At 37.7% G+C, this 27,666-nt stretch overlaps 1 protein-coding gene across 1 annotated transcript in view; it reads left to right on the top strand.

Annotated features, from left to right (window-relative positions):
• Nucleotides 1-27,666, top strand: part of POU6F2 (POU class 6 homeobox 2) — a 317,022-nt gene that overhangs the window by 108,825 nt on the left and 180,531 nt on the right. The window contains exons 3-4 of the mRNA XM_057371373.1: nucleotides 20,561-20,652; nucleotides 21,598-21,826. Of these exons, the coding sequence (XP_057227356.1) occupies nucleotides 20,561-20,652; nucleotides 21,598-21,826 (321 nt within the window). The remainder of the gene's footprint in view (nucleotides 1-20,560; nucleotides 20,653-21,597; nucleotides 21,827-27,666) is intronic.

Genomic DNA, 27,666 nt, shown 5'->3' with positions numbered 1-27,666 from the left:
CATTCAGATTTCTAGAAGGGTCTGCTTTATTTCCACTTTATTAAATGTAGTCTTGCTTATCCTTATACCAATTGTGTGTGTGTGTCTGTTTTCTGAATGTATCTTCCTTTATTTATTGTAATATGGGAATATTGTATTTTGCAGTCTGTAAATTAGATATTTGATTCAATGCAGTGGCAGAATACATGAGTGTTAAAAATGTCCAATTCCAGCAGGTGAAGCCAAGGGATGTTTAAAGCTTGGTGCATATAATGTTTATATTACATTAGGTACTGTGTTATTGCACAGGATGCTTATTGTTAGGGTCTGTAGGGAGAATCAGTTCCAAAGATTTCAATTTCAATAAACTGATTATGCAGTTCCACCACATGCAATTAGGAAGGTAGTAATGAAATGGTTATGAAGTCCCTTGGCATTCTGTAGCTATTTTTTTTTAATTTTGTGAATAACATCAGGAGAGTTCTGGAGGGAAGTGTTTATGTATTTGTTTATTATTGATTTAAAAAAAAATGCATTTAACATTACTAGTTATTACAAATCCAGTCTCAACAACAGGAAGAAGATAAGCTGTTTCCACATTATTAAATGCAGGATGCCTTGGGAATTGAGGAGATTTATCCTTTATATAAATATATTAAATATTAATGAATAGTAATTACAGAAATTAATTTATAGCTGCATTTAATTTTCTAATAACCTTTCATAGCTTTATTCCTTTGTTGCAAACAATGCATATTTAAATACAGAACCTTGACAAATACTTTGGATGACAGAATGATATTGTCCACTGATCACATTGCTTCATGGGCTTCACTGGATGAGAGAGAGAGAGGATAAAAGGGAAAGAATGTGAATCAAATCAATGCTCTATGGCTCAAGAAGAGAGGCATCTCACATCTTCTGAGGGTAAAAGCAGGGGCAACACAGGGAGGATTCAAAAACTTATAAAGGTTGCTGTCTCTTGCTACAAGTTACACTTGGCCCTTTTGGGATACACTATTAATATCACCTCTTTTGAAAAGCCTAAAAATATCTTATTTGCAGTTCCTTATCATTTTGTGTGGAATGTTTTGAGTTTTTACAGCTTAGTATTCTTTAAGTTTCTTGGGAGGAGTGCTTACATTTATCTCATGTGCAACTTTTTGTCCAAACAAGCCTAGTTTTCTACTTTTCCAGACACCAAAACCATTTGTTGTTTTCTGGTTGATTTTTGTTTTCATTTGAGTTTGCTCAGGTCTGGGCACAAAACAGCTCCAGACAATAGGTCAGTTCCAATTTTGACATGGATTTGTAACATCATCTTGGGCAGGTCAATCTTGGGCAAGGTCACAGTTGATCTACTTGTGCCTGGGTTTCTTCTTCAATGAAGTGTGGGGGGTGGGGGGGGGGACGACATCTTATTTCTTCTCCTTTTTTACTGTTCTAAAGAATTAGATGCATGGAGAGAAACTTTTGTTTCAGGTTGCTAGAACTAAGTAATTGGAAAACAAGTTGGATATGAACCATATCTTACTCTGTCTGACTGCAGAGCTTCTAGACTTCCAAAAATTTTATGGATACCTTTCTTTTTATTTTCCTTTTTTTTTTTTTGTTCTTTTGATGTAGACTACAGGGTGCAGAAACATCTATATGAAAGATAAGAGAAAAGAGAGGAAATTGTTCTGCTGTATGTGCTTATCTTCTTTCTGTTCAAGCTTTGCCTGGCTTCTCTTGGGAATTAGACAAATGGATGAGTCTTAATACGAGGGCCACCAGATATCTGTGAGGAATTTCCACAGTTCTTAAATAGCCAAAGAAAAATAAGGTTTGTTTCTTTCCCTGTGCATAGTGAGAATTGGCTTATTACTATCTAACAGGAGGACTTGTGAATTTCAGGGAGAGGGTTTTCAGTGATTAACAGGATTTGCAAGATTAAGTGTCCCTGAAAAATTCAGAACATAAATGCATCCTCCTGTCAGCAAGTCAGTTGAGGGAAATTTGGGGAAGAGGACAGAGAGGGGAAAAGACAGCCATGGATTGTTGCCTTCAGAGAACATGAGTACCTGTTCCCACCAGCTCAGGCATGCAACAGAAATCACATGAGATTTTCCAAGCAGAATGTCACAGAATGGTGCTCTACATGTGTCCGGGTGGCAAAAGAGATCTGTGCATAGTTTGATAATGCCAGTCACTGTGGCTAGCAATGATGGGGGAGTATATTCATTATCTTTTTCATGTTAGCTTGATTGCATGTAAACAGTGGTAGTTTCTCTCCCTCATCTGAATTGTCTGCTAGTGCCTGGTAGAGATCTGAAATATAAGGCACTTTTAAATGAAAGACAAATTTTTGATAAGAGGAATTTGCTGGGTTCCAAGGATGATTAGAGCATGCCTAAAGAAATATTTAAGTCAGCTGTGCTACTCTTGAGGGACACAAAGGGAGTGGGTTGAGCATTTTCTGGGACCCTGGCAAACAGCACTGTTTTCAAATGTTCCTCGTGGTTTTTATTAGAAGATGGCATGATCTTGACATGCTGTGTCAAACCTACAGAAATCAATAAATGTCTTTTTATTGAAATCAGTTAGGTTTGTGTCATACTTTGCAAACATAAGTTTATTACCCATATAGAGTATCCCTGGCCACCAGGATGCAGCAAATCTCTAGAGAGGGCAATTTCCCTTTGCAGAGTAGGTGTATCAAATTCAGGATCAAAACTGCAATTTGATCAAACAGGCATGTGTTAAATCACCTAGATCCTCTTGTATTAATTAATTAATTAATTAACTAGGTCATTTTTAATCAGCAGAGGAGAGTTTGAGGAGTCTGAAAATTGTTAAGCAGAACTAGGAAAACATCCCTGGGAATCCACACTTAGAACAGTGAATGTGTTGGCCAACATGGAGTTGAGCAATACGTCAACAAACAGAGTGCCAGGGAGTCTGCTATTTTGAGCATCGATTCAGACATGTTTTAGAATACAAAGCACTACTCTGGATCTTATCTCCTGGCCTGCTGCCAGGTTCATTTCCAAGCTCAATATTTCATGCTGCCAACCCGAGTAATCCATGTTTTTGTGTGTCTGGACATACCAGCTCTGCTTGCTGTTGGTGCAAGGCAGGCACTCCTCTGTGCAAGAAGTCAGAGAACCCCTCTGCACAACTTCCTGTGTGATTTGGAAGCAAGCAGTGTTCTATAATAGGAGGTATTTTTGTATAAGATTTACATTGTCAAGCTTTCCAACCTTCTGGTATGAATATATGAGAATCCAAAGGACAATGATTTTTCAACTGTATTATATTGTGCCTGTCCAAAAATTTGAAAACAAGGTCGTCAGTATAGCTTGATGCTTGAAGATTTTTCCAGTTCTGTCTGCCAGAGCACAGTCTCATAGGTTTGAGTTTTGGAGCCGGGATCATAGGAATGACTGGTCCAATATACTGTAAGTTATTGTATGCATTTGAATTGTTCACATGAGTAGATGCCCAAAGATGAATGCTTTCTGAAGTAGCCATTAACACCTTCATTTTAAGCTGAAGTTGAGTTGTTTAAGCTTCCCTCACTTCACACTGTCTCTGACTCTGCACTGAACTCATATGGTGACCCAGATCAGGGAGCCCATCCTGTTGATAACAGTATTTTTCTTGTGTTTTCCCTAATCCAGCTGTTAGCATTTACCCCATCAGAGGCACTGCGTAGCTGCAATGGAAGGGATGCCAGCACATCATGATGTAATAGATGCATAAATACGTGCAAAAATATATATGCTGTTGTGTCTTTACGTTCTTTGCAAGGAAATGAGGCTTAAGCACAAAAAGGTGCATGTAGAGAAGGTTTTGTTTAGATGTCACTTAATCCCTATGCTTTTACATGTTGGAAGTGTGACTAGTTATACTGAAATTAAACAGAAATATGTATGCTTCAAATTGTTCACTACAAGATGTTGATGCATGCCTGCCTAGTATAAAACATGTAAAGACCAAATCTATAAACTCCCAGCAGAGCTGGAGGATGATCAGACTTGCATGGGATTCATCTTTTTGAGTGATCCATTGGAACTCTCCTATATTCAGCCAAACTGCATGAATATCAGAGGGCAGAATCTGGCCAAGGGGATGCAAATTTGGGAAGAAATATACCACCCCTGGACTTGGCCTTGAAAAAAAGAAAATAGAAAAAATAAAAAAGATAGAGAAAAGAAAAAAGAGAAAAGAAAAAAGAAAAAAAAGAAAAAAACCCCAAATATTTACTGTGAACTTCAAAGAGAAAAAAACATAGTTGCAGGATATTTTACCGAATCTGTAATATAGATTAACATAGTGACATAATAAATATGTTTGTAATAATCGTTTACACATGAAGCAGTTGCGCAAAGTCCTTCAAGAATTTAAACAATAGTAAGTAAATCACTGGAAAGTCTTCATTGAGCACCAACTTTGCTGCTGAAATGACTAACAGCTATAAATAATATTTTGCTAATCATATTTGTTCTGATAAATGCTGGGTTTTGTCATTTTTATTTACAGCTTATTGGGCAGAAAATAATTCAGACCAGTGACTCTAAAGGTAGCCAAACCCACATCATCTTGGGTCTTCTTTGCAAATGGCCCTTATAGCTTGACACAGTGATGAACTTTGGAGTGAAAATAGATGGTTGCCTGGTGACGCAAGGAGATAGGCTGAAATAGTTGTGAGTGTATAAATGGCAGGGAATGCCAAAGAAATGAACTTAGGGACAACACCATTCAAAGTAGTTTTGTGGAAGCTTATGAGCCTAATAGATGGTAGTGGTGCCTAAGCATTTTGTGCTGTTCAAGTGTACTTACTATGATGACAATGAGATCTAAAAAATATCCCAGTATCACCTGGGAGCATTGCTACAGTCTTGCCAGATGAGGGTGTGGACTATGGAAAATCCTTGCCAGAAGTGTTGCTTTGGTGCATCCCCCGTGTTCTTACTCACTGCTCTTGCCTAATCCGTAGAGGATAGGAGTTTGATACAAAATTGACTGTGGAACTGGGCTGTTTAAAACAGTCCTTGTTAGCTGGAAAAATGACGACTATCACTTGTGATGCGTTCTCAGGTGTTTGCCTCTGAAGTAGCACATAGAAAGGAGAAGACTGTATAGGTCTGTCAGATAAATGAGTCCTTTTCAAAAATCCTGAATGTGGGTTATGTTTGACTGCTCAGTGCGTAGTGAGTGAACTCAGTATGTGAGTTCACTTCTGGCCTTTGTAATCTCTGGTAAATAGTCTCTCAAGGTAAACGGAGCAGAAAAGAATTCATGCTAATAATGCTGTCAGCTGCTGTTACCACATCATTAGTGTATCTTGTCATTTATTAAAAGCGAGTGGTAATTCCTTGATTTTCCTTGGCATTACAGTAGTGATGCCCTGTAGATTTGTGTTCCATTATAAGTAAAATCTATCCAATGAGTTTTGGAAAATGAATGGATCCAGAACCTGTGAATTTCCTAGGCGAGGTAGGAAAGGTGTGTTATTCTCCAGTTTGGCATTTGAGGACCCATGGAAAACAAGTTATTATTTTTAGGCTGAGATTATATAAATGAATCAACATCTGCTGCAGAGAAGTTTGGGGATTCAGAAGCCAAAAAGCCTGTGGCACAGGAGGACTGAGATCTCATTAAGCATGCTCTGACAATGTCTTGGTACTTGGCACTGATGTCATGACATTTTGCCACTTTCAAGCATACCCCTTGAAAATAACACCAAACTGGTGCATATTAAAGAAACAGAGACTTATTTGAATTCAGGTATTGGGTTGGAATCAAGTTGTCTGTTAAACTGGGATATAGAAATGTGGTGGAAAACTCTATTTGATTCTTGGTAGAGAGCAATTCAGTGAGATCTGACCTCCAAATACAAACTCTCAGTTTTCCCTTCCCTTCCCTTCCCTTCCCTTCCCTTCCCTTCCCTTCCCTTCCCTTCCCTTCCCAAATTTAGAAATTATAAAACTATATTAAAACAGGAGAATTATAATAATGATTCTTGTAATTACCTGCATTATTCCCATCAATTGTATAAAATTTAAATGGAAAAAGAATTTTGAAACAAAATGAAAATTAAGTACATTATTTTGTCGCAGGGTTTGCTCTCAATCCCCAAACACTGTTAACTCATAAAAACCAGGATTTGTGATGGTTGTAATTGAACTCAGTGTGTAACAACTGAAATTTTCTGGCCAATAGAGAATTATTAGTAAAATCAGAATTTTCAGGAATGGGTGCAGAGAGAGAAAGCTGTCTTTGTTGTTTTTTTTTCAGCATGACTTTCAGCCTTGCTCAGAGGCAATGAGATGACACTGGGAAGAAAAGTACCTCAACAGAGCTTGCAGTTATTGTTGCTTTGAATACTTGTGCAGTTGCTCCACTGGAGCCAGATTGATCTATTCCTCGGCAATGATCATTATATATTGTTTCATACAGAAAATGCAATGCTATTCTTTTAAGTTGTCCTTTCTGATGGATGTTATTATGCTGAATCTTATTGCATTATATTACAGTTCTGAAATATTTAGGTATTTATGTCTTTGGTTAGTAGAAGAGTAGAGTGTGAACATAATATTGTGTTCGAAAATATTTGCCTTTGCGGGTAGGAAAGTGCTCTTGGAAGATGAGCTGCTCCTAATGGGGAAATTCTACTTGCTGTTTCAGCATGAGAGGGTGAAGTGTATGGGGTCTTCAGCCTCCAGGATGCCCTGATGTATTTTAAACCCTTGTGTTATTAGTAGGATCTGTTACCATCTATACTGATTTCTTCCACCGCTCCCATTTTAATGCAAAATATTTTTAAATTCCAAACACTAAGTAATTATCAGAAAGAAAATAGTGTTTAAAAATTCCTTATATTCTTCATTTGAGGTTTTTTTCCTAAGGGCCATCTCAAAAAACATAATCAATTAACCCCATATATTTTTAAAATTCTTGAATCCACTGTTTCAGGGGTTTTGTCCAAAGATCCTCACAAAAGAGGAGGTAAACAGCACTGAAAAGGGGGAAACTGAGTAGGAATGAGAAGCCAACCCTTTAGAAATCTGTACTTCTAAAGGAAATGAATGGAAGTTAAAACAGCATCCCCTTTACCTAGATACGAGACATAAATATTCTTTGCAGTGACTGAACCACTTTTTTTTCTAATCCCTGAGTTGTATCTCCCGTAGTGGGTCAATCTGAAGTTCTGATATGACGTTATTTCAATGCCTGGAGCCCAAGCACAAGGGTGCACTCCTCATGCTGCCCAATGTTGTAGTTAGCCAGTGCTGGCATGCCTTCTCTCTCCGAAGGATGGGTCCTGCTCCTGCAGTGTATAGCATGCTTAAATAAGTGACTCTGCCTTACTTGATGGTGGCCTAGTATTTTGGGGAGCTATCCCTAGAAAGGCTGATGCAGAAACATCAATGCCTACTAAAAGCAGCAAGCACTGACAGACTGCTAGATGAACTCATATTCACCATGTTTCTCTCCATCTCCCTCTAAGTCTGCTGCCTGTGGCTTAGGAGCTGATGCTTGCGCTGCTTGACCCTTTCCCTGGCACTTTGTGTGCTGCAGAGCAGCACTCCAGTGCTCCCCTGCTTAGCCCACTGGTATTTCAGAATGGCTGAACTGCCAGGACTGCTGCTAAGGTGTCCCAGCATGGAAGTATAGATAAGGACTGTACTTAGAGACACCAGCTACAGTGCCAGCTCCCCAGAGAATGCACAGCATTCCTTTTGCGGCCAGCAGTGATAACCCATGGCACCAACATACGACACAACACAACCGGTATGCCATTCTGAAAGGTTGGGATGCATGCAGTCATACAACCAAAAGAGCTCAAACTTTGCAAAATTCAGAACACTTAAAGGAAACTTTCTGCTCTGATATAAAACAGCAAGCCTGTATCGTACCACCTCACTTTGTTTCTCAGTGTTACTGTATGACATCAGACGAAACTTGTGGATAAGAAAGTAACTTCCATGAAAGGAATTTTCATGCTGTTCGCAATAGATGTCACTTAGTGCTAACAATATACTTGCATCTGTGCAGCTGCAAGAGTCAGGTTGTTCAATACCAAACAAAATTGTGTAAACTAAAAGAAAATATTTAAATTCTCATGAAGCCCCTTGCAAAGCCTTGCAACATCTCTAAGGCCTGAGTAGTACGACACTACTATCCCCAGGGGTGTCTTACCCAGGAGCATAAAGAAGTGTCATGCGTGCTTCTTACTTACATTTATTTTAGTAGACTGCTCACAAGTATAGGTGAACAAAGAGTAGGAATGTGTTACTACTCTGCTGTTTTGGACAAACCCTGTCCGTGGCCATTTTTCAAAAAGAAAGGATTCAGAGGATGCTGTTGTAAAACGTACACCTCCTGTATTTCTCTGCAGGCAATCTATAGGCCAAATGCAGAGTTAGGACATATTTCAGCAGTGAACCAAGAGCAGCATTAGAACAGGAAAATTTCTGTTGATAACAGATCATGTGCTCTGCTCAGCTAGCTAAAGAGAACGAAAGAAAAAGATATTGTATCTATAAGTCTAAGTAAGCCTGTGGGTGTGCATTAAGGACTTAACTCAATTTGAAAAATGCTGCCCAAATTTGTTTCTACTGTGCGTAAAGTGTTTCTAAGCCTCAGATGAGCCATTATATTTATCCAACATGACATCTGTTAAAATATTTTTGAATAAGGACCCTGTATAGAGCATACATAATAAGATAGCTTTTCTGAGCATGTTTATATTCCTGATAGATGAGAATGGCTCATTTGGAGCCCTCCCAATTTTACACTGTTAAGGAGGTGTGCTAGATCCCAGATGAAAACCCACAAGAAAATGTAATCAGTGGAAGAAAATTTAGTGCATTTGCCCCACGGCTACTTTTTACATTGCAGCAGCTTTGCTGTTAATTTTTCTTTTTCCTCAAAGTACTGAAAACAAGGGATTTTTTGAGCTAGGGACCTAATCACATTACAAAATCAAGCCTTATTTCCCAGTCCTTCCATATATTTTTTTTCTTTAAAGAATAGTTTTAAAGGGACCCAATCCATTTTTCATTAAGAAAATAAAACAACCAGACTCATAAACTTTGACCTTGACTTGTAATCTGGCAGAACCCAGCTAATGGAAACACTCTGACAGAAATAGAATGGCAAATTTCTTGAGTAAAGATTTGTAGAATTGTACTTCTGGTTCACCAAGTTCCAGGCCAAAGCAAATTTTACAGCCAAGTTATAAATATTTGAAAAATGTGTGGCATAATGGAAATGCTGTCACAACCATAACCACACAGGCATAAGCAGCTCAGTGTTATAATTCTGGCAGTGCTGTTTTGATAATGGTTATTTGGTAACGTAATCCAGGCCTGGAGAACTTTTAGCTAAATGTTTTAATATGAACCTAATTTACTTAGACCTTAATATAATCATTCACATTCAAAATCTATAGCACTCTGATGCATAGATCGAGACAGTTCCTTTCTCCCTGATTTATACCAGTCAGGTATATGTTACAGTGCACAATAAATAGGAAGAGTATTAAATCGCTGAGGTGGTGTTTCTTCAGATCACTATTCACTGAACAGTATCACGAGAGCTATATATCCATCAGAGGGTTAATATGTAACCAGAACAAACAGAGAACATAAGAAAGGTGGAGAAAAGTTAGATATATAAGCAAGAAAAAGTGAGTTATTGATTTTATTGAGTGGTTTGTTAACTTCTGACATTGCAATAAAGCCTTATTTATTTGTATACAGAAGACTCAATTACATAGATACATATTATTTAAACAACTGGGTTATTTACAGGAGAATTGCAGTTTCATAAATAATATAGATTTACATTTCTCAAACTGATGTTCATCCATTGTTGCTACTTAGGGAGTTGTGGTATCTACAAATGCTCTTTGGAGGAAAGTCATTAGAATAACATTAAGTAAAACCCCTGCTATTAAAGCAATGCATGTCCAAAGTACACACTAGCACATACAAGTTGTGTTCTTCACAATGATTGAAATGCAAATTATTGCATCTGCTTTCTGTGACTGGAGGAAGCAGCATGCTGGCAATATTTGATAAGTATGCAAATATAATGCAGCCACTCCAGCTGACGTACTCCTTTGGTCCAGAATTTCTGTATGCTCTCATGGCCCAGCAACACTCTGCATGTGAGATGAAAAGAGCTGGTAAAGATCCCACAGAAAATGGTTGAGCATGAGTCTAAATCTTCCCTTTGCCAGATTAACACCTGATTTTTCTTCCTTTATGACACTTGTAAGGAACAGATAGTGGAAGTGTTGACTATTTCAAAGCAGCCCTGGCTGTCTTTTGCGTATCCACTAAGCTTGTCACAATAAAAGAAGATATTAGGAAGCAACAGCAATCCAATTCCATAAAGCACATCAGGTGTGTTAAACCATCTTTTGGCTACTGAAGGATCTGACTTGTAGGAAAAGTGGACCCAGAGTTCTCTTTGCTCCGATTTCTCTGTGTTCCATTTGTAGCCAGATATAAGACAGCTTCTCTGGGCACAGAAACAGCACAGCTGTGTTACAGAAGTGCACAGTGTGCACTTACAGAGCACCATGTGAACATAATTGTGAGACCACTACACTAGGATTAGCTTCTGTCAGCTCAGCTGAGAGTATGGACAAAGAAGTTCAAATCAGTTTGTCTCTATGTACCTTCAAATGTTATCTTTATATTTTGTAACTATAGGTAGGTTCTTCTAAAGGGCTGCCTGGGTCAAAGTCAGATGCCAGAGCTCTTACAGAATAGTTAAAGAACCTTTTCTTCAAAAGCATTTTTAGAAGGAATCAGTGGTTACTTTTTGCCCAAGTCTAAATTATGTTTAGTAGGCATGTACACATAGTCTGAGATCTGATATAATTCTCAAAATAAGTAATACGACAGATGGAAGCTGATGCTGATTTTGTGTTGTTGTGTAATAGAATTAGAATAATGACAGGACAATAATATAATAGAAGTCTGCAAACCCCTCACTCGACTTTAAATGGAAGTAAAATCTTGGAAATTAGGAGAATAAAAAAATAATGCTTTGTAAAAAAGATAAAGAAATAGTCCTACCCAAGTCTATTAGTGAATAACACACTGTGAATGTATTTAAATTAATAGCATCTGTTACCTGTACTTATTTTTCAAATACTGTAATGCTCAAAAAATAAACAGAACAATAATATAAAAATGAAAGTGATGTAGGAAATTGTTGGGTTTTTTTTTTCCAAATTATCTATATATAGAGAGAGGCGTATATTTATATGAAGACAAGCATTTGCATGGATTAGAAATATTACATTCCATAAAATTCAGTCGTGTTAGGATGTGTTGCAGTGCCCTATTTGAAGGAAGTTGCCTTCCTCTTGCTCTTTTGGCAAAGCTAAGTTGTGTGGTGTCTTTTTGCTTTTTTGCTTCCTTCATGGCATGTTGTTGCAAAGAGGTCTCGCCGTGACAAGATGTTGCTGACCAGGAGATCTTTCATGCAATTCAGCTGGGCTGGGATGCATGCCTCTTACTTGTAAAACTTTTTTAACCTATGCTGTATTCTTAAGCCTTTCCTAGAAATCTAATCCAGCACATTTATAATCCAGTAGCAGTTTGACTCACAGAAAGGTAAGATCAATGCCTTTGCAGGCACAGTGTCCAAATGTTTGTCAACCACTTGGTTATTTCTATGCAGATCTATTTTAGGGTGTTTTCAGTGTACAAAAGACTATTTTCGTGGCTGCTGCAGAATGGTTTATTACCATTGACTGGCAAATAGCTGCTCAAAACCAGACATGATGACAATGCTGGCTGCTAGTTTTTTAGCTACTTTTTATGGTTTTAGCTTTTGATCTGTGGAGGAGGGAAGAATTGGGGGTAGGGAGAGGGGTGAAAACCAAAAGCTCTTGCTGTGTGGTTTAAACTTGGTTTAGTGATGGTAAGGCTTGACAACACTTTGCAAGACCTGGCTGGAAGACTGAATAATCTTTAAAAACATAAATATGAAGTGCTTGGGAACTCCTGGCAAAAGTTCATTGTAAACAGCCACTACAACTAATTTCAGACAATAATGAAGAGAAGGAAGTTAATTCAGTTCAGGATTTACAAGATCTGGAGGAACGCATACCATAGGTTTCTGCAGCTTCCAGCCAACACTTTCATTTGAAATAATGTCTCACCCTGCTGGGGCACATCGTGAGAACTTGCTGCAGATATCAAATGAGACAGGATGCTTTTCAAAGGCTGCTGTATTTTTGTTGCTGGGTATTTCTGAAGGTTCATGTGCAGCTAAATAGGTTTATAATGAAGATTCACCTGTTCCTTGATCTAGTCTGATCTAGGACTGTGATCTCCTGCATACAGAGTTGCTGCCACTGCTAAGGTTTCCTCGTGGATCTCAACTGGACTTTTACAGTATGCCACTCTGTGGGATGGCTCTTTTAACAGTCTCAATGAAGTCTGAACAGCCGAACAACCTGTAATGAGACACTTGATGGAGCTGCCCCACAGGGCTGTGTAAAGACCACAGCAGAGAGTGTAAAATTGTTAAAGACACCGCAGGGATGAAACCAGGAACTCAGCAGCAACAGTGATAAACCGCTGGTGCTTTACCATACTTGCTGGTTAGATTGCTCCAGTGGGAGTTTACATATATTATGGGGTGCATTTTGCTGAATACTTGAGTCTGCTGTGAGGTGCTTTTACTAGGTTTAGCTGGATGCTTCCTTCCTTAACTGGATATTCTCCTCTCACCAAACTACGTGATTTGAATTTTTAAACAGGTTCTTACAGGAGTCATAGAATAATACTGGGTTAATCTGCTTCCCACCTTACAGCTTTTTCTTTCCAGTCGCTTATCAAAATTGTGAGTTTAATTTCTGTCATTGGCCACTGATCTGTGCCCTCTCTTTTGAAATTAGTCTATCAATGTAACTTGTAAAAAGCAAAATATATCAGACATGTCATGCATTTCTTCCACCCAGAAGCCTGAATTACTGTGCACCAGAGACCATCCATGTGAACCACCTGGCTTTCAGTAGCCTGTAGTGCCAGCAGCCAAACACATATTAAATAATTGTGCAGGGTTCCCCAGGCAAACAGCAATATGCATCATTATAAGATATCTTCATGGTCTGCCTTATATGGGGGAAGGGTACAGGAGTCAGGTGGGGAGAGTGAGTTTTTGGAAGTTGGGCTTTTGATGGAAAGCTTGTTCTCTTCCCTAGTAGGTGCAAAACCAATATGCATAGATAAACACTGCAAAAAAAAGCATAAAGAAATCTAAGATAGCTATGAAGATGGCAAACTGTAGCAGTTGTTCCAAAATAGATGTTCTTTAATGGGCTCACTCTTTGGCATTTAGTAAACTTCGAGGGATTGAAAGAAAAGGAAGTTTAATTTAGAGAAACCTCCTGCCCTTCTTAGCTAGGGATCAGCTGCCCAACATCAAATAATAATGCATTCAACTGTCCATCTTCTGGTAAGTAACCTTTAATCATCATTGCATTCACCAGCACTAACAGCAAACAGTGAGTATGAAATGTTGTATGAATTCAGAGAAGACTGATAGGGTCTTTGTGACCTTAGTTATTTTTGCTAATGCATAGAGTATAAAAGGAACTAGAACTCTCAACATGAATGGTCCAACTCATAAAAAATGTATGTACCACTAACAAAGGATTTTGATGCACTGTACTTAGTGGGTGAAGAAAAGTAGAATGAGTTATTTTATAATAAAAACATACTTTTGCAATTATGTCCCTTCGCCTTTTCTATAGTAGCAACACTTCTTTTCTCACATGAGCTATCTGAAGTGGAAGGATACTCATATAGGCACCAATAAGAAAAAAATCTCACTTACAGAAAAGAGAAAGAGGAAAAGATGAGACAATGAAAGAGAAGCAAAATTAAAGATGGGAAAGAAGAAAATTTAAGGACCTTAGGAGAACTGGAATTTTGAGTTATTTGTGTTTCTTGTGCCTTGGTATGTTAGGTTTTTGTTAGGTGGTAAATGCAACTTGAGGTTGCCCGGGAGAAGTTTTGGGTAACATGAATCACCATAATGGTCTGATTTTCATTATAAAAGTAATGGCATTTTAATTTTATTAGTCCTAATCCAGAAAGATACCAGTGCATAAATACAAATCAAGCTCTGTGAATGCAGGTAATGAGGACAGTGATTTCAGCTACTGTGCATGCCTTGAGGGAGAAGGCCCTTTAGGAGGAAATATCTCCAGGGACCAGGCAAAGATGGCATTCTACCACATACTCTGCTGGCAGAACAACTTTGAGCTCTCCAGATGATTTGAGTAGCTTTTGCAGTAGCTATTGCATGGCAATTTCAGATATGTATAAAACTGTGGTGTTTTACTTAAGTAAAACTTACTGAATGATACTCAGTAAAGAAAATCTGCTCTAGTCATACTACTGTCCAATTCAATCTATTTTTTTGTGCAGTATTTTTAGCTTTTCTGCACAGGATATTGCACTGACATATATGTCAATATGGTAAATCAATATAAGAATTCCTTGTCACACCACAAACATTTTCAATGGAAAGCTAGCAGGGCTTTGTACATTGATAGGAGAAAATTAAGAATGAGAGATATATAAGTTGATACAATCTGACTTTGTGGAAGATGTGCACAGTATTTGTATGTTGTGCTGAAATGATTGAACAGTAAAATAACATCAACATTGCAATTTGGTCAGGTTTCAGAGTTAACAGGTGCTGATAGTAATTCTACACACATCCAGATCTCTACTTGTTTGTGTTTCTTTGTGAGGGTGAACTTACTGTGTAAAAATGAAAGCTTAGAACCTGAAGTATAGGTAAGCAGGAAAAGGTAAATCGCTAATCATCTGTGGGATAACCTAATACCTAGAAAAATTTTATACAGTCCAAAGGAGTGAATTGTGTGCCACATCTTGGTCATGGACTTGAAGGAGACAACTTCCAAACAAATTAACTATGAAAAGTATAAGCTTAAATTCATACCTTTCAGTGGGAGAATTATTATTCTAATGTAATTTATGAGATTGGTTTTCTTTGCTGAGGTAACTGAAATATCTCCTTTGTTATCTGTAGGACAATACCAATGTAAAATAGAATCAGCATAAAATCTCAATTTTGTTTCCTGCAAATATTATAAAATTTAGGTGTGCTTGTGAAATTTTGTGTAACAATCTGATTACTAAGGTTTTACAGTGTGGCAGTTTATGAAGGCTTCATCCCTGCATGTCCAAACTGTGATGCAACAGGAAAATGAAAATAGTGAAATTAAGAACTACAATATGGTGGTTTATGTCGGACTGAAGAGTGTTTGGAGGGAATGTTATATTTTTTTTTTCATTATCTTTTTCTTTCAACTATTGATTTTTTTTCAGCAACATTGCTCTCGGTATAATTGTTGACAGTTAAGGTTTCATTTAGTGAACAGCTGAGTTACTTTAATCAGATGATGAACTTTCACACAGCATACCTGATAATTTGAATATTGTCCGTTGATATATTTAATTTCCTTAAAAAGGAATATATTCCTTGAAAAGAAAACTGCTCCTTTAAATTATTTTTTTCTCTTGATAATGTGGCTTATTCTCTAAATGCAGCTATATTGTGCTCAGATTGTTTAGTTTATTAGTCTTAAAAATGTAAGACTATTTTTTCCTCACAGGCAGCATGTTTACTTTAATGATTTATTTCTCAAAGCTGTATATTCAATGTGAGTTGTCTCCATCAGTAAGAAAAGAGTCTAGTTTTGATTTCTTACTGTTATGGTTACTGGGAGATAAATATAAGTAATTTAATATCCCATTGTGGAATTATCTAAAGATTTTAATATGATCTGTTGCTTGAAATGTGTTCTTTTATTAATGTTAATGTGTTTAAAAATTTGCTTAAATATCAGAAGGATTTATATTTCTTTTGATTACTGAAAATCTAGTATTATTAAATTTGATCTGGCTTATTTTTCAAAGCATTGAGTACTAAGGAAAGGTGGCCCAGCATTTCCCTTGTTCTGATACTAATGTGAGGTGTATTGAATTCATTCATGAAGACCATGAGGAAGTTATTCATATCCAGGTCATCTGCTGAGACTAGTCCTGTGCTTTGGTATGAGCATTGGCCTTGAGTGAGCTTTGGTGCAGAGTTTAAGATGAGATGCCAGGTTCATCATGCCTTTGAGCAGGCACAAGCACACGTGCACAGAAGGGCCAGGGTAGAGCTGGACACAAGTGAAATGCACTCCATCATCTGTCCTGTGATGCTGTTCAGTACCGTTCCATTTGTCAGTCGTCTGCAGGTTCCCTGCAACCATCAAAGACCGGATGGGACAAGGGCATTGCATCCCAGTGAGGATGCTGGGAAGCATGTGCAGGTTCACCTCATCAGAACTGCTGTACCCCTGGAACAGACAAGGAGTCACAGAGCAGCCTCGTATTTTGACCCTTTCCTGAACAGTGGAACTACAGCTGAGGAGACTAGCTCAATGACGCTTATTTGAGAATCCATATTGGAGTTATTTTTCCTCATTAGTTGTAAAGTGGTGGATTGGAGCATTCTCACCTTTGCGGCGCACTAGGAGACACTAAGGACTTTATTACCTATTGTGTTGCTAAAAATGTGTAAGAAACAAAATGGACTCAAACTGTGGCACGCCTTTTATAAACAGTATATTCACACTTATAATTTGGTATGAGGTTTGGTGGCCTTGAGATATGAAATTTCTTTTTTACTTCTGATGATTGCCTTGTTGTTTTCTCTTTTTTAAACCAGATATTTTACAACATGGTTTTCACTTGATTTGTGGAATTTTCTTCCTCATTTTGATAAGGAGAAAAGAAGGTTGCCTTTGTTTTACTTCACTTTATTTTAAATACTATTGTATTTTAAGAAGGCTACTTTACAGTGTTTACAGTGCACTTCAATTTTTTATTGTGTCATGCCCTTCCAGTCCCTTGGTGGGATGAGAGGTGAACATATGTATTATATAATTTATAATTAATTTATGATGAATTTCATATGATGAATACAGCTTATTAAACATTAAAGCCTTGTCTACAGTCATGGCAGTACCATGGCAGCAGCGTTCCTGTTGGTTCATATGGTACTATTGAGCAAACTCATTGACTTGGGCTGTGTTGTCAGCACTCAGTTATAAAAGCCCTGCCTAGGCAGTGTTAATGGGAATTGGCTCTCTTTTCAGAGTAGGTGCCCTGCTACTGCCTTCCTGCTGCCCCTTGTGCACCAACAGCTGGAGATATAAGGAAAGCAGAATCTCGGCAAAGCAAAGTTGCAAACAGAGAAGGTGCTGCTGGTAGTTCCCAAACTCCGTAGGGACTGTTATCAGTCATGGCTCCTTGCTGACAGACCCCTCGCTAATAGAAGGCTGAACAGAGCTGGAGAATAATCTATCGGGAGGTAATGGCCTGGATCTGAACAAGTGGAAAATCTAGGCTGGATTTTAATAGTCCATTTTTGCCAGTGAGGGCTGGAATTTGTAGAGGGGAATAATTTACCTGCAGAGGGCATCCCAGCACCTGGAGCTAATCGACTCCCAAATAAAGGCAGTAAAACAGAGGCAAGAAACAGCCTAGGGGATTGTGTTCTGTCAGTTTAGGGCAGCTGGTGTTAATGAAGGTATTTTTTCAAATTCATAGCAATGAATCTCTGAATCAGAAATAGCAGAGAAATCAGAAATAGAGTTCTCCTGATTCCTCTGAAATCAGAGGAACACCCCCAGTCAGAAATATATTATTATAAGGCAGAAAAGGAAAGTAGCCTTCTAGTGATGTTTTGTGCTCTGCCTTACCTTCCTTAGAGCGTTGACCTAGTGTGTCAGTGAATGCGGTGTACAACAGGGAAAAACGCTGTCATTGTGTGATGCAACTGAGGTTAACCCTGAATCCCCACTTCACTGTATTTACTGCCAGCCCAGGCAGATTTTCTTGTATATTTTTTTGACTCTTGAGTGTCTGGTATAGCAGGTAGATTAGAAGGGCAGGAGGTATCTGAGAATGTCAGTCAGAGAATACAGAACTGATAATTTCATACAGGATGCCATGTAAGACTACATGAAAGTGTGTACAGCTTTCCTGAGATGCCTGCATCCTATGGAAACTAAACTAGAAGCAGCAGGCAGAGTATTGGAGCACTGATTTTTTTTATAAAAGGATCATCTATGGTGAGTAATTGTGTGACAGGAGTGTAATCTAAGTGATTTCAATTAGCACAATGAAAAAGGAAAGAAGTGTCAGTAATTTTGTCTTGATGGTCCTGTATAACCAACTTGTGCTATATAAAGATTGTGGATTAATTATTGAAAAATCCTTGTGGTACAGATAACAGAAATCAGTGGTTCTTTGGGTATCTTCACCATGGAAAAAAGAATACTAACAGCCATATTACTTCAGAACTTCTTATTGATTTTCTGAGACCTCAAGGATTGCAATAAAATCTAATTTAATGAATGTTTGACTTTGGTTTTGTTCTTTTCCCTAAGATTTCATAGGACAATTTAATGATATGATAGATTACTGTGAGCTTGTTTTAATGTTAATTAAATCACACACAAAGATAAAATTCTCAGCCCTTAAAATTACATAAACAAAATTGACTTATAAGACTTGATCTTGATGGGGAGTGATACCTTCATTGGTGTTGAGCCTTTGATCTAATAACCCTTTATACATACAACTGTGAAGATTGAAGAAAAAAGACCATAACAGTATGTAGAAGTTACCAAAGGAAAAATTATTTTTTTAGTAACATAGAGCTTTATTTTGTATAGGAGAAAACCATACTGGGGAAACCATGTCTTTGGTCTTAGGATGGCAGCAGCACTAGGATTATTATGCATTTGAAAGAAACAGTTTTCACTGACTCTCACATATCTAGTTACATTCTTTCTTTTTATTTAATTCAAATGAGTAAATTGCAGATGAAAAAATTAGTGACTGTGCCTCTTTTTGCATGTTACCAGGCAATTGTTGGAATCCTCGCTGATTATAGTAGGTCAGCTTATTCTCAGTATTAAGTGACAGTGGTCATTAAAATGGCAAACATATTTCTATACAATTCACTTTATTAAATGCCAGCAAGTTTGTATGTTTTTATTAGTTCCAAATCAGATATTTCAATAGACAATTTGTAAGTATTCCCAGAGCAATGTCCATTTCTGAATTTTTGAGACCACACAAAGATACTACAAATTAATCAGATTTTCAGATTTCTGCGTAATAACTCTTCACATTTATTGTTTAATCCAATTCTAAAATGCTATTATGATTGACATCTTGCTGTAGAGATATAAGTCAATTGAATAATATGTAACAGTCAATTTTATTTGAACCGTAATATGGTGAAGGTGGTTTTTTTCACATTTCCATTATTTATAAGTTGTTCCCCTTGGAGAATATATAAAAGAATTTGTTTTAAATAAGCTGATAATACCCTCTTTAAAATTTATGACAGAATTGTATCATTTTTCCTCACAGCACAAGTGTGTGCCAAGAAACTGTTTCTGAATTATCTTGTTATTCATAGGACGAACATTGGAAAAGAGCATCTTGTTAAAGTTTTCTTTGAATGGAGTTTCAACCACTCATCAGAAAAAAAACTCCAAACCAGGAGGTATCCTACCAACCAGGAAACCTGGTGCCATTGCCAGGGTTTTCTTTATAAGAGACCATAGTACTCTTGCAGCTACATTTGATACTTGCTGTCATTCTTACAGTATCAATGAGGGTCTGATAATGCCATCAGCACTGAGAAATTGTGAATCGGTTGAGCCCTTCATCCAGGGGAAATGGAGGATTGGGATGTAGTTTTGAAAACATCTTGGTACTTCCTTAGAACTGATAGGATGTTTTTATTTTTCTTCCTTCCTTTCAAATTGGTATTGCAGACTTCAGCAAAATCTAGTAGGGCTGGACTGTGTTCTATGCTTAGCAAGTCATTAGTGCCCAGTGTATAGTTCGATTGTTGGATATTGATCCTCTCAATAAAGGCTGGAAATCCTTGTTTTCACAGAATTTTGCTCATCCTCCACATGCAATTTAAAAAACAAGCTGTCATTTGGAAACATACCGATTCTCAGCTTTCATAGTGCCTTTTTATTGTGCATAGCAGAGCCTTTGCCGCCTCAGTAACTGACGAAAAAGAAAATACTATATTAAGATAGAAAGTAGATGTGACTTGATTGTTTCTCAGATAATTTTTTCTTTCAGAAATTGCAATGGCTGATGCTCACCTAAGCGTAAAAAAATGCAGTTCCCACACGCGCAGAGTGCTCATGTACTGTATGTAAATTGATGTTTAATGCAACGCACATTAGCTGGGTTGATGATAGCTTCAGTTTCACTGCTGTCAGATTTCTGTAACTCTTTGAATGAGTTGGCTGGTCTGAGTGAACGTTAGCATAATTTATGCAGCTGATAAGCGATTTGAGTGCTTGAGTTATTGATAAAGCACTTCAACATATCATTTTTAGTTTCATCAGAGAAGAAGGTGTGACATCAGAGAAGAGGGTAATGTGGCAGTCCCCAGGCTTTATATTAAAGTCAATCTGTTCTCTGGATTTCAGAGGCCAGAGGAAACACAGTGCTGTCTGACACGAGTCCAGCAGACCAGCATCAACCCAATCAGTCCCATCCTGCATTCCCTGTTGGGCCTCAGGTTAGTACCTTTCCTTTAGACGAATCAAGACGTGCAATTTGAAAAAAAAATAAATAACTGCAATTGATCGTCTTTGATCTGTGTAATGTAGAAAATAGGGTTCTCTTTGACTGCATTCAGTGTTACAAAAAGGGAACATGTATGTATTGTGTATATTTTAAAAGTCATGTTTGGCAAGATTAGATTTTGTGTGTTTTTCTAAAATAAAACCTAAACAGTTTTGCTATTTAGGAGGTTAAAATATTTGAATTTCTTATGTAAATTACTTCTGAAATTAATGTAATAATTTAATATTAAAAAGTATGTGCCATTTTAATGCAGAATTATTGTCTCAGGCAGTTATGTCTGTCACACAGAGCTCCTGCATTAGTAAAGGTATTTTATGAACTTTTATACCAGATATTTATTTTCCTTAGTATGGAGTGTAGATATAGTAGTATAGCACTTCATAAGGTTTTAAAATTTTCCATCTCACTTCATGATTTTATCCAAGTTTAGCCATGCTCTAAGAAGATATTCAGTGTTGTTCCACTTCCCATGACCGTCTTGTTCCACAAAACTTCTGGTAGTTATTACTGTAGTGTTTTCCTCAGTTGCTAATCAGTATACAACTAAGAATTTTTGGGAATCGTTGGCACTTTGGTACTTGTAGACTACATTGAGTTAGGTCTTCTTTCATTCATAAATTATCTTTGGTGCATATGTAATAAATTTTCCAGTCTAGATTCAGCTGGGATCACTACCATGCTATGTGACTGAGGCTTGCAGTTTCAGACTGTCATGTTTTTCAAACCTTTCTGTGCTGGTGACAATGTATGCTTTAAGATATTGGAAGCAGTGCATGTCTGTAATGAAACATGAAAAGATCTCAATCCAGAAGAGCTGCAAGTGTGTAATTCTGAGCTATGCACAGTAAAATAGGTTTGTGTCTGTGGTTTCTTGCAGCCACTACTGACAGCCCAACAGTTAGCCTCAGCAGTAGCAGGGGTGATGCCAGGAGGCACTCCAGCCCTGAATCAGCCAATCCTTATTCCTTTCAACATGGCTGGGCAGCTGGGGGGCCAACAAGGACTCGTCCTAACTCTACCTACAGCAAATCTCACGAACATCCAAGGACTGGTAGCAGCAGCTGCAGCAGGAGGCATCATGACTTTGCCATTGCAAAATCTACAAGGTAAGTCCTGTTGATAATTTTTCTACCAGGTTCTTTCACCCTGTTAGTTTAATGCGATCTCTCTCTTTTAAATTGAGAGATTTCTTTTTCAAATTAAATGTTGCTCTTAATGAATATTGAAAATAAATAACTGGATTTTTTTGAGTGCTTGAGAGATACTTAAGAGATATTTACCTTTTTATAAAAAACATATTGGAGGTTGGGTCTTGCATTGTATGGGTCAATAATATAAACCACTTGAATGGTTCATTAGGTTTCTCGTCATCATTTATTAATGTTCTCACAGATTACTTTAAAATTTCAAACCATAGAATTACAGAATCACAGAGTATTAAGGGTTTGGAATGGGCTTTAATGATCATCCAGTACCAGCTGCACCTGCCTTGGAAGGGACACCTGCCTCCAGACCAGGTTGCTCAATGCTTTATCCAACCTGGTTTTGAACACTGCTGGGGTTGGGGCATCCGCAACCTCCCTGGGAAACCTGTTCAGTGTCTTTACCACCCCCACAGTGAAAAAATTCTTCCTAATATCTAATCCAAATCTCACCTCTTTCAATTTGTACCCATTATTCTTTGTTCTATCACTATAGTTCCTGCTGAAAAGTCCCTCTCCAGCTTCCCTGTAGGCCCTTTTCTGATACTGGAAGTTAGCTGTAAGATCTCTATTGATCTTCTCCAGGCTGAACAGCCCCAAATTTCTCAGCCGGTGCTCATAGGGGAGATGCACCAGTTCTCTCACAAACTTTGTGGCTTGCCTCTGGACTTGCTCCAACAGTTCCACGTCCTTCTTAGGTTGGGGACACCAGAATTGAATACAGCACTCCAGGTGGGATGTCACATGAGCAGAGTAGAGGGGCAAAATCACCTTCTTGACCTGCTGGCTGCTCTCCTTGTGATGCAGCCCAGGATTCGATTGGTTTTCAGGGCTGTGAGCACACACTGCTGGCTCATGTCAAGTTTCTCATCACCTGTCACCTCCAAGTCTTTCTCCTGCTCTCAACCACTTCTCCCCCCAACCCATTGGTGTATCTGGGATTGTCCCAACCCTGCAGGACCTTGCACTTTGCTTTGTTGAACTTCATGAGGTTTGCATCAGCCCACATCTCAAACCTTCAAGGTCCCTCTGGATGGCATTATCCCTTCCTTCCAAGCAAGTCAACTGCAACACACAACTTGTTTCACCACTGCTGATTAAAGCAGCTGTATGAATAGAGGCAACTAAAAATACAGTGTTGCATGAAAATATATTTTTTTTAACTTTTGCAATAAAATCAGAGTTTCCTCATCTGTCATCCATGCCCCAGATACAAGTTTTCATTCTTGCTGTGGGAGGTCTGCTTTATCAACAAGGTCCTGTCATCCTCTTTCAAGTTGTTGAGAGAGTTACATGACTCCAAAGTAACTAGCAAAAAGTTAATTTCTGTATATGTCCTCAATTTTTTCTGAGCTGTACCATGCTTGTAATAGTTTTAACCTGAAGGATCTGCTACATTTTCCCTATGGTTTAAAACCCAACTGAAAGCAGTTATACAAGATCCCTTTTCTTCCCTAGTATTCTCTTCTGTTCAATTAATGCCTCTAACAGTGTTAGAAACAGTGCTCAGTCCAGATACATATGATATGAAATACAGATATATTTATTCACTACTCTTAACGATGTTGTTGCTTCTCACAATGCAGTTACTGCTGAACAGAACTGAACAAAATATATCAAAAGTTGCCTGATATCTTACAACAGAATTATATACTTTTAATGCAAGAGGATAATAAAGAAAGTGATTATCCAGTGTGAAAGTGATAAAGGTATGTGCAGGAAGATACAAAAGAAAGCTTTAACTCTCTAGATTTTTTTTTTTTATTGTTATTTATTTCCGATATAAATGGCATGAAAAATTTTCCTCCGACAAAATCAGAATTACAAAAAATTAATCCTCTGCACTATGCCCTAAATATCTTTTAGTCATCAAACTCTGGTGGCTGCTGATTACCAGACACATTGGTTGAAGCACTAAATCCTACAGGATTGCCTATACTTCACTTCCCAGATTCTACAGGTTGTCAAACAGAGAAAACGAAGAGACAGCTCCTGTGTTGAACAAACTCCCTTACAAAGCACATGCATAGTACTCTCACCTGTTGGAGCAACTACTTGCCTTTACCTTGTGCATGTTTTAAAGTTTAATGTCAACAGACCTCTCTTATCATAGTTGTAAATGGTTTTCACTTTAATGTTTAAAATAATGTCTCTCTCATACCATTAAGCTGCACCAAAGAACCTGTCATTCATAAATCATAGATGAAAAGGACACACTAATGCACAAATTTTACTTGTTTAAAATTTGAGAGTGCATGTAAAGTAGAGAATGGGAGATTAAAAAAATAATGCAAGAACAGGAGCGGGTAAAAGCAGATATAACAAAGTGAAGGGGAAGTAGCTTTTTAGCGTAGGTGGATGATGAAATCTTAATGAAGAAACAGGCATTATAAAAACGTATACTTCCACTCTGGAGTGCTCCAAGTTATAGTTGCTGGGTATGTAGTATTATAAATAAACATAGGCTTGTGCAGTTCTTACGTCATTTATTCACCCCATGTTGCAAAGCTGGAGGGTAGGAATTAAGCCAGGCAACCTTTGCTCTTTAGTTTAGCCGTGGATGTCTAATTGTCAGCTAAAAGATGTAACTCTGCTGCCAAATAAATTTTGCAAGCAATGAACTTACCAGATGAAAAGGTTTCCTTTACAATCTTTACTGGTAGATAGGAGCATGGGATCAAATAGGGACTTGCAGGAGCAGCAGGTTCAGTTCCCAGGCTATGAAAACAATCACACCTTCTATAAAGTATCTGAAAGGAACAGACCTCATGAATTTATTTAGCTGTGTTGCTGTTTGTCGTCTTATCTATCCTTCCCTCCCAATCTTCTAAGAAAGGGCTACTGCATACCCTTAGTTTTTTGAAGTGAAACAGATACACAGCGTAGCAAAGTAACCTGGTCAGGATAGCTCCTACCATTCTGAATCACAGCTGTGAACTGCCATGGCTTGGTCTGTAGATCACTAGCCCATGCATGCATGAATGAAGATAAGAATCAGGTGAGAGTGTTGTGGGGTATCAGCAGTTCAATTGAACCTGACTGACTTCTGACATGTTGTTTGGTTTTTGTTTTTTTTTTTGGTTTTTTTTTTTTTTTTTTGTGGTGGGTTGAAAATAATCATAGAATATGTGTTCTCTTTTGTCGACAACACTTTTACAGGTATGCTCGTAAAAGCTCATGCTTGAACACAGTTTAGTAGTTCTTGCCCTTTTGGTGAAATCAGACCATAATCATCAGCTTCCATCTCTTAAACCTCACTATGGCATTGCCAGCTCAGATAATGGGGGACATGTTTTCATGCTGTTTCCCAACCTGTCTTAATACTCCTGGTGTAACATCTGCTATTCCTAAATTTTTGGTGAAGTCAAGCATAGATATCCACAGCTCCTGAGAGCTAGATCTTCTCCTCTCTTTCTTCTCACATAAGTAAACTTCTAAAGTTCTTCATCACAAACTAGCCCAGCTAGGTAATTCAAAAGAGACTGAAAACTTTTTGAATAATGTATGAATTCAGAAAGTTTCTGACCTGACAGAGTACTCAAATTTATACTGAATGTTGATCAAGGGAGTAATTCCACATATTTTGTGTGCTCCACATACATGTTTAAAATTATTTTTTTCTCAGGAACTTTCAGATCTAGTTCGGGATGATTAGTACAAGACCTCAGAGTCTAGAGAAGACTTAGAGAAGACAATGAAAATCCTTGTTTGTGAAAAGAGTATTCAGTGATAGGAATCATAGAGGAGATATGTTAAGTATTTTAAATGATAAAACAAGTGTTTCTTTTAAAGTGGAACAATTAATGATTGCTCACATAGGGTAATTCAGTGATATTGCCTATTCTTCAGTTACCAGTTACCTATAAAAAAAGATGTTTTTTCCCAAATGAGTTTGCGTTAAATTGTCCATTTGCTGTATGGCCCTGATCCACCAATAAGTTGATAGAAACTTCATTGCTGTTTAGACCACACCTGTGCCAAAACTTTTCTTCATACATGATTATTTTCTGTTCATTACACCCTGTCATTTGCCATATACACTGTTATACCATATCTGTTCCCTTAGCAAATAAATCAAATATTGCGAAAAGGAAAGAAGGTGAACGTGTAAATTCTTTCTGTGAAACTTAGGAAAATACATTTTTCATGACTTCAAGTAAGCAAATTTTGTATGCACAACTAGTATGCAAAAAAAAAAAAAAACAATTTACTGAAATGGAAGAGGGTTGGTGGGAGAATAAAACTATCTACCTTAGTGAAAAAAGAAATCTCTGAACATAACATCCATTTACTGTGGAATCTTTTGAAGTTCCACCAACAGTTCTTTGAAGAAAACAGTAAAATCAGCAATAACTTCTTAATGTAATCCACTAAAAACACTGAAGATAAAAGTTTAAAAGCTGTCCATGAAAATTGTTGTCTCAAGAAACTTGCACATCTGTTTTCCTCTCAACATTTCTTGGAAATACAGGTAGACCATAGCCATGCTTTCCTAAAATTTTGCAGGTGTCACAATAACAATGGCAAGGTTGTGAGAAGGGAAAAAGTGAGGAAGGTACCCTACAAGACAATGTGTTTCTTGTCTTCTGCTCTTAGTCCATTGCTTCTTGGCCTGTCTTTATTGACCTAATGCAGAAAGTAGTCTGACAGCTTCTCTCATAATCATCCAAACTGGTGGTTGTAAGTACTCACCCTCCTGCCTTCAGGAAACTTTTCTATGGGCTGAAACAGTTTGAGTTTTTGCATGTCTTTTACCAGCTCAGGTTTCTCTAGGTTTTGGAAGGAGTATATTGTACCTTTAAATTATATTTATCCTTCTCAAGAGTCTCTCCAAGGGACTAGCGGCTGCTTAATCTCAGAGTATTCAGTAATGCCTGGGAGCTGATATTCATGAAAAGACGTCTCTCCTTAGGCCCATCTGATTTTTATGTCTCAATGTAATATTTCTGTATAGCTGAACAAGATATCTTTTGGATGTAGGAGCTGTTCTGATTTGTTTTCTTTATGCAATTTTAACCCTGTGAATTTCCTGTTGAAATAACTGAGAAATGGGAAGGCATTCCAGTCCTGGGGAGTTAACAGCTGTCCTCTCATTTTAGTCTCTTGTCCATGACAACCAAAGCAGTTTTAGTGAAAAAGTTAATGTATTTTAGCTATTCTTTTAGTAGAGCATACATGTTTGAAATTAGAAAATGGCAGTGTTGTCTGTCAGCTCGCTGCTGGCCACTCACACACCATGGATAATAGCCTGGGAGTGCCTCTGCAAAGGGCTGGTCCAAATATATTTTATCACATAACAATGGCACAACAGTATTTTAGACATATGTACCAATAAGGAGATAGAATGCCACTGGAACCTTGAAAGAAATACACAAGCTGGAGATTGTAACTGATGGCACTGATACTTGGTGTATTTCCACTACCCATTGTACTGCTCCTAAAGTGGATGTCAATAATTTATTTACAAGTCAAAGTTTCTCAGTCTTGAGTCGTGAAAGAAATGAGAGCAAACTATCTCTCTAAATCACTAGTGAAAGGCTTCAGTGCTGAAAGGAAGCCTTGCATAACTGAAAATGTGAAATCATTAGATTACATTATTTAAGCAGCAGCAGGTCGTATTTTAGCAGCAATACAATGGAAGGGGAAATGTATTAAACATCTTGAGAAATAGGAGAAAGCTATTAAAACGCACTGATATGGGTTACAGCTGACACAGATAATGGTAAAAAATTTTAAAAAGTTTT

The sequence above is a fragment of the Malurus melanocephalus genome, unplaced genomic scaffold (genome assembly GCF_030028575.1).
Source record: "Malurus melanocephalus ecotype Western Australia unplaced genomic scaffold, MMel_1.1 scaffold_145, whole genome shotgun sequence".
Lineage (NCBI taxonomy): Eukaryota > Metazoa > Chordata > Aves > Passeriformes > Maluridae > Malurus > Malurus melanocephalus.
The sequence above is the reverse complement of the archived record's forward strand: the minus strand, read 5'-3'. Positions and strand labels throughout refer to the sequence as shown.